Source organism: Fulmarus glacialis, unplaced genomic scaffold (assembly GCF_000690835.1).
Source record: "Fulmarus glacialis isolate BGI_N327 unplaced genomic scaffold, ASM69083v1 scaffold38833, whole genome shotgun sequence".
Lineage (NCBI taxonomy): Eukaryota > Metazoa > Chordata > Aves > Procellariiformes > Procellariidae > Fulmarus > Fulmarus glacialis.
In genome coordinates this window covers 8,261-16,195 of record NW_009203003.1, presented here as the reverse complement: position 1 = coordinate 16,195, position 7,935 = coordinate 8,261, and the positions used below count along the sequence as shown (strand labels likewise).

General features: G+C 48.7%; 1 protein-coding gene across 1 annotated transcript in view; it reads left to right on the top strand.

The window, feature by feature from the left end:
* The window catches only part of LOC104074404 (GDH/6PGL endoplasmic bifunctional protein-like), a 6,469-nt gene extending 1,934 nt beyond the window's left edge, over nucleotides 1–4,535 (top strand). Inside the window, 3 exon segments of the mRNA XM_009574498.1 lie at nucleotides 1–29; nucleotides 2,266–2,535; nucleotides 3,178–4,535. The exon segment at nucleotides 1–29 is cut by the window's left edge and continues 27 nt beyond it. Coding sequence (XP_009572793.1) covers nucleotides 1–29; nucleotides 2,266–2,535; nucleotides 3,178–4,535 — 1,657 coding nt within the window.
* Nucleotides 4,536–7,935: the final 3,400 nt, after the last annotated feature.

Below are 7,935 nucleotides of genomic sequence, written 5' to 3'. Positions count from 1 at the left end.
TGTCTTGAAAGAGACTGTGGATGCTAAAGGTTGGTGAGGCGAGTGTGCAGAGCTAGGGTGAATGAGTGAGAAGGAGAACTGGCAGGTTCATTAATTATGTGAAAGTGGCCTTTGGGGTAGTGCTGGTGCAGAAACAAAAAAGAGCAGATGAATGATATGTTGCTCCCTGGAAATAGAGAGGGACTGTCTTACACTTCTTATGCTAGGGACTGACTCACTTCCAGGTAGTTGTTGCTGCTTCCAAGAAAAGATTTCCATTGCAATTCAGCTTGGAGCAGGGGCAGAATCCCCCACCTTTGTCTGCTGCAGAGTTTTGGGGCCATTGCACCTAGCTTTCTATCCCAAATCTTGGTAAAAGGCACTGGATTTGGAATTGATGCAGTCTAAGGCCACTTCAGTGCTGCAGTAATCTGGTTGTTTTAACAACAACCCTTTTGTATTCCTGTCCTGTTAGCTACCAAGCTCACACTGAGTATTCATTTGCACTATTCTTTGGAAGATGCTCTTGCATCTTTTGCCTGGATGTTACTCATATTGACTAGTCGGTGTCAGTCCGGGTACCTAGGTCAGTCTGTGTTTGTCTGCCTGTTTCTTTTCCTTCCTCTCTGTAGTAAGAAAGAGCATTGCAGAGAGAAAATCCAAGCCCAGAGTTGCTAGCATGGGTCTCCCTGCTGAAGGACACGGCTGCAATCCCTCCCTGCAATGCTGCAGCATCCGCTCTGCAGTGCTCAGCATAAAGCGCTCTGGGCTGGACTGCCACCCGCAGCACTTCTTGGGATGTCAGGCGCCCTCAGTTTTGCAACATCAGGATTGCTTCTCCACTTGCTTTACCTCCTCTTCTATCTTCCTCCCTCCCTCCCTCCCTCCCTTCCTCAGCCACCACAAACTCAATTAATGCAACTTTATCAAACTTGGAGTAATCTTTGGTTTGGCATCCCAGACCTCACCTGGGCCTGTTTGTGGGAGAGGGATGTACTGCAGAGAGATTTAGAGAGAACAGTCTTGTCTGTGCATAGCCCCAGCTACACCCTGTACCCTCCCCACTCGGAACAACTTTGTAATTTTTCATTTGATGTCTTTTTTCCCCTGTGCGGCTTCAGCTGGCAGCCTGGCTCCCAGCAAGTCTGCAGCATTGATTACTTTAATGAATGTGCCTTTGGATTAGAGCAAGGGAGATAAATGTATCAATCAATAGGGGAAGCCTATGGCCGTGATGTAGTCTGCAGTGTGCAGCCTGCTGCTGCTGGACTACAGAAAGGCATCTGTTTGAGTCACTTTCTTTACAAGTGCATTGTTCTTCTCTCCCTGTTCCCACCTGCGTGAGAAGTCAGGCAGGGAAAGGGAAGCAGGACTTTGTGCGTGAAATTTTGTCTCTCAAGGGCATGGCTCAGCCAGAGCCTTCTGAGGACATGAAAACCAGGGGAAAAGAGGCAGCGAAGAGCAGTGCTCATTGCCAGGGCCCAGCTGCTGCTGTTCTGTGGACCTGGTGTGTAGCTATAGAGCTGCTGGGGCCCCTGCTCTGACCCTGCTTTCCAGCTACTCTGTCAAAGCTTTCATGCAGAACTGCTCGTTGTGTGGAGTCCCAGGTCCAGTGCTGTGACCTGTGGGATGGTAGTGTCAGGGCGAGGGTTATACAGGGGCCCTGCATCATGCTGTACATGGGAAGTTTGAGCTGGATATTGGTGCCAGTCACTGATCGCAGCTTCTGAAAGCACAAGCAGTCCAGGAAAGCAAAGCTGCCTTCTGCTCTGTGCACTCGGGAAGTATCAAGCAAGAGCATTACTCCTGCTGGGTTTAGGCTCTGTAAGCACCCAAAGGGAGGATTATGTCTGGCTCTGTGAAGGACAAGCAGTCCCATGGGAACCTTTTATCTTTATTTTAGTAGCAGAGACATTTTGGAAGCCCCTCTGGAGGGAGAGGAAAGGCTTAGAATCATAGAATCGTAGAATGGTTTGGGTTGAAAGGGACCTTTGAAGATCATCTAGTCCAACCTCCCTGCCGTGGGCAGGGACATCTTTCACTGGGTCAGGTTGCTCAAAGCCCTGTCCAACCAGACCTTCAACACATCCAGTGATGGGACATCCATAACTTCTGTGAGCTTGATAGCTTCAAGTTAATTGTTGGGCCAGGAGAAAAGGAGCTTGGTGCAAACCCATTAGGGCTTGTGCTCTTTGTTCTCCTTGGCACACACATTATACATGCAGAGGACAAGGCTGCAAGAAACTACATCAGTTTACCAGCATCTTACCTCCTCTTTGTCCTCAGGCCGCACCAGCTTCTACGAGCAGTATGGAGTCATCCGGGACGTGCTGCAGAACCATCTCACGGAGGCCCTGATGTTCCTGACCATGGAGCTCCCAGCCAATGTGAGCAGGGCCAAAGAGGTTTTGCAGTGCAAGCTGCAGGCCTTCCAGTCCTTGCGGGGTCTGGAGAAAAACAGTGCTGTGGTGGGTCAGTATCAGGCATATGCCAGCCAAGTACAGGAGGAACTGCAGAAGGCACAAGACTACATCAGCACGACACCAACCTTTGCAGGTGAGAGTTTGGTCTGGGCCCTGGAGAGGGGAGTAGTCTAGAGCTGAGGAGAGCGGGAGTTGTGAGTCCTTGCATGCTGATACCAGTTCCATGACTCTGGACCTCACTGCTGACACAGGGATGTCTCCAGGCGTCCACCAGCATGGTAACTGGGAGCTGTAACAAGATGATACTGTTGTCACGTTAGTTAACTAATAATCCAGTGAATGGGAAGCATTGCATAAGAGCTAAGTCCCATTATTCTTGATAAGATATCTGCATTATTTTTAGAAGTGGCCTGCAAATTCCTTTGCCTTTTCATAAAGTCGAGTCGCTCTCTGCATCTGAGGGGTAAAGCATTGGCGGTTCTCTGTGATTAGTAGACCACAAGGCCATCTCTGGCCATGCTGTGTCTTCTGAACATTAAAGATTTTGTCTGAATGATATTCGTGCTCAGAAACTGGTTTCCTGTAAGATGAAAGGAGACTAATCAAGTAGGATACCTGGGAGGAAGCACAGCAGGGTAGCTGGAGAGCAGTTAGTCCAGTGATGTCATGAAAAGGCTGAAAGTGGATGCCAAGATTTCTGGGAGCTAAGGAGGGAGAATGGTGGGTAGGTGATAGAGATCCCCTCAAATCTGCTTGCTGTTCACTGTCATTTCAGGTGTGCTGATTCACAGTGACAACCTGCGTTGGGAAGGGGTCCCTTTCCTCCTCACTTCTGGGAAAGCTCTGGATGAACGGGTAGGTTATGTCCGTGTTCTCTTCAAGAACCGGGCCTACTGCACTCAGAGCGAGACTCTGAGGGATGCAGTGCACAGCCAGTGTAAAGCCAAGCAGATCATCTTCTACATTGGGCACGGCGCACTCAACACCCCTGCGGTGCTTGTGAGCAGGAACCTTTTCAGGCCTGTCATGCCAGAAGGCAGTTGGAGAGAAGCAGTGGGTCGGTCAGACCTGCACATTTTTGGACAACCGTTGTCTGATTACTATGTATACAGCCCTGTGAAAGAGAGAGATGCCTATTCTGTCCTCATCTCCAACATCTACCATGGCAGGAAGGACTTCTTCATTACCACTGAGAACCTGCTGGCCTCCTGGGGATTCTGGACACCACTGCTGGATAGCATTTCCCACCAGCCCCTGCGCCTCTACCCTGGGGGCGTGGAGAACCAGCACCTCTTAGACTTTGAAATGGTGAGTGGGGAAGTGGCATTCACACTGGCAGAGCCAATGGAACTGCTGAAACCCAACAGGCTGATGCCAACTGATTACAGGACAATCCAGTCCAAATTTCGGCAAAGTCCCCTGATCTCAGCATGGTCTGAGGACCTGATTTCCCAGCTGGCTTCTGACATCGAGAAGACAGCAAGCGGGACTGTGGCACGCTCTGGGCAGTTCCACCTGGCCCTCTCAGGTGGCTCAAGCCCAGTGATCCTATTCCAGCGGCTGGCAAGACACCATTATGCCTTCCCGTGGAAGCACACCCACATCTGGCTGGTAGATGAACGCTGTGTCCCTCTCACTGACACTGAGTCCAACTTTTTCAGCTTGCACAACCACCTCCTCCAGAGTGTCAGGGTGCCCTACTTCAACGTCCACCCCATGCCTGTGCACCTGAACCAGCGGCTCTGTGTGGAAGAGGACAGAGGCACGGAGCTGTATGCCAAGGAGATCATGGCCCTGGTGGCCAATGCCAGCTTTGACCTGGTGCTGCTGGGGGTGGGCGTTGATGGGCACACGGCCTCACTCTTCCCCCAATCTGAAAATGGCTTGGAAGGGGCTCAGACTGTGGTACTGACTGAAAGCCCTGTCAAACCTCACCAAAGGATGAGCCTTAGCCTACCCCTCATCAACAAGGCCAGGCAGGTGTTTGTCCTGGTTTTGGGGAAGGGTAAGCACGACATCACCACCCTGCTCAGCAGAGTGGGCCATGAGCCAAGGAAATGGCCTGTCTCGGGTGTCAGCCCCAGCTCGGGCCAGCTGGTGTGGTATGTGGATTATGAAGCTCTGCTTGGGTGATGCCTTCACAGTGTTCCTCCTCCCTTGTCTGCGTGGCCCTTACAGCCTGGATTTTCCTACACAATGTCCATGTTTTTCTGTTGCCAGCAGCAGCTTCATCTCTGACAGACTCCTCTAACCTTCTGGGAAATCCATGGCCTGCAGTGCCTCTGACATTTGAGCCCGGAAAGGAGTTCGGCTCAGTGTTCAGAGTGAAGTAGGAGCCAAGAGCCCAGTGCAGCATTTCTGGCTCTGCTAGGCTCTGACTGTGACTTTGGACAAATTACCTCACCTTGAAGTGCCTCAGTTTGCCTTGTCAGGCCTTTGTGGTTATTAGCTTTTAACTACCTCGCAGGCACTACGGGAGACTTGTTAAATTAAGTACCTGCCAAATTTTTTTTTTTTTTTTTTTAAATTCTCAGGCTAGAAGACATGTTCATCCTCTGCCCCGCTCAGTCTGGCTGGGACAGAGTCGTCGTCTCAGTAAAATGATGGTTCTGTGCACATGGGTCTGTAGTCTTGTATGTGCAGCCCGTCTTGGTGTCAGCCAGCCACTGGCTGTGGCTGTGCTCTCCTGGAAGCACAGACACCCATTTGCTTTTGTGGCATGTGGCCCCTAAATGCTGACACTGATTTGTGAGCTCGCTGCAGTGCTGAGTCTTTGCAAATTGCCCAGCAGCAGAGGCTGAGTTTATAAGCAGTAATTTGCTGCTTTCATTAAGTGGGTAGCTGATACCATGGGGGATGGAGAAGGAAGACACATTGCTTTTTAGGCTGTTAACAATAATGGGGACAGGGTGAGGAATATGGCAGTTCACAGAGCTGTTATTTGCCTGCAGTGCAATAATTATTGAGGGAAAAGCTTGGTGTTTGGAGGAGTTGTTTGGGTTTAGCTAGCAAAGAAATGTTTTCTTTAACTGTCTTTGTCTTTGTCTCATTCTCTGAAAGGAACTTTTCTCTGTCCTCAGAATTGAAGCTTGCAGTGTCATTCAGTGGCTTATAAAATTTCTACAGGAGGCAGCTTTATAAACTATCAACGTATCCGTCATTACAGCATACATTAAGGTAGTTTCAGTGTTTGGGGATGGTAGTGGTGGGGTTTGAACTCAAGGACGCTAACTTACAAGGGGAGGGAATTTTCTCTCTACATATCTCTTGGGCACTAGCAAATTGCATCACTGGGTTGACAGGACAACGTTAAGTGGTTATAGAAATGTATAGTGCCATTGCTCACAGGAAGAGTTGTAGACATCTAGCCCTACTTAAGAGACCCCACTCTCCCCTTCCTAATTTTCACCTTCCTAGAATGCTGCCATGCACAATGGGTGTCTCTCTGCTTTCATCATTTCCCCATATCCCCAAATGCTCCGTGATCTTCTCTAATGGGTAATTACCACAGCACAACAGAGTGCAGCTTTTGATAAGGAAATCAAGACAGCACAAGTTGGGAGAATCTGGGCTGATGATCTATGTGGAGGCTAGAGACAAACCTGCTCACCTGGGGTGGTACCAGGGTGGGACAGACCCACCGCGGGAAGCTGGAACATGGATGTGGTACTGGCGGCCAGCAGGGAGGATTCTGCATAGGAGCGGAGACCGCTTTCGCAGGGATTTCTCTCTTCTTCCTGTGAATGCTGGCCCTGTTTCCGCAGAGAAGTAGCTGTGTGTGGCTGACGGGGTGGAGATGGTGGGGTCTGAGGTGACCCAGGGACTGAGGGCTCGGCAGGGACCCCGATGCTGACAGGAGATGGCGCCCTGACCCCGAGCAGCAGCAGTAAGTTGTGTGCCGTTCTTTCAGCAGGGCTGGTCTGAGGCTGTGCCAGGCTTGGCCACCCTTCACAGCCTTGGAGCATCACAAGGGAAAAATAGGATCCTCAGGAGTTGGACCTGGGAGTCTGGTGACCCTTTAGGGACCTGAAAGTCTGCAGTATAGGGAAGGAAGGAGGCTTTGCTTTAGAAAGCTGGGCGATAGGCATCGGCTTCAAATCCTTCCCTGCACGGGGATCTGAATTCTAGGGATGAAGATGCAAATCCAGGTACAAATAGGTGCTACGGTCTGACAGCACGTGAAGCAAAGTGGGCAGGTCTATACAGCCTGTGCTCCCAGGTTTCCAGGAGTTGTTGCCTTTCAGCATAATGCTTATCTTAATGCAGAAATCAGAATTGTTGTCCTCTGCTAATTGCACTGAGCAAGCTGTAGAGAGCCTGTTACTCATCAGCAGTCCCTAGGCAAACAGAGCCAGGGAGAACATAACCTGGCAGAAGCTATGTGCAGCAGGAAAAGGCCAAATTCTGAAAGACTGGCTGTGATTTTTTGCAGACATCCTCCCCCACCTTGCAGATGGTCCAGAAAAGCTGCATTTTACATACTGTATTTGACTAAGCTGAGCTGAGTTGCACTGATACGCATCACTTTGCTTTTGCATGGGAAAGGAGGGGAGTTGTGGTGGTGTAGCTTTCTCAAAAGCTCAAACGCAGAAGTGCCTTAACTGGTCTGGTTTGACAGCCGGGATGGCTGGTTATCCATCTTTTGTGGGTGTTCGTGAATCAGTTTGCTCCTGCCTGTTTCATGGTTACAGGCAGGCTTAACTACCAGCACAAATACCAAAGGGTGAAAATAAATCACAGGGGAAGAGAGTAGCATAGAAAAGTGGGAGGAAGGCAAGCACTGCAGGTTCCTTGCTGCAGGACTTGCTTGTCAAGTGGATGTGCTGACAGTGGAGTCTGGAATAAGAGCATACGCCTAGGAGTTAACTGGAATAAGTCTTCTGGAATAACTCTCTTCGTAGATGAGTGCTAGCAAACACTGGCTCCAAAATATACCACAGTGGCTGAAACAGCTGTGCAGAGGAAGATGTTTTAGGTCTGGTATGTCCATAAAGTCAAACATCATTTGTCGTTTTTAAACAGAAATAGCCATGTTAACTTCATTCCAGTTCTTCTGTATTTGGTGTGAGGGAACAAGTTTTAATGAAAAATTGACCTATGTGAGGTCATATATAAATATATTGTTATGAATGACAGAATTTATTACTACTTTACAGATGACTGTGCATTGTTGTTTTCTTATTTCTGCACACTTTCTTTTAATATTTGGCTGGCACCCTTTGAAATAAACACTGATTTTAGAGAGGTTTATTTGCATTTTTAAATAAGCATGTGGTTTTTTACCAGGTAGCAGCTGTTCTTTCCAGCTGAAAATAGAGTTCATTTGCAAAGTCTCTAATGGGTCACCCCAAAATTCATCCAAGATTTTATTAAAATCGAGTAAAAGCTTACACGTTTTCCTCAGTGAACATAACTGTCTGGGTTGTTTGGGGTTTTTTTAAGAACTGTTTTTTTTTTTTTTTTACACAGACATTCCTGTTGAACTCTTTAATACTTAGCATTTGCCAAATGAAAAACAAATATTTTAAGATAT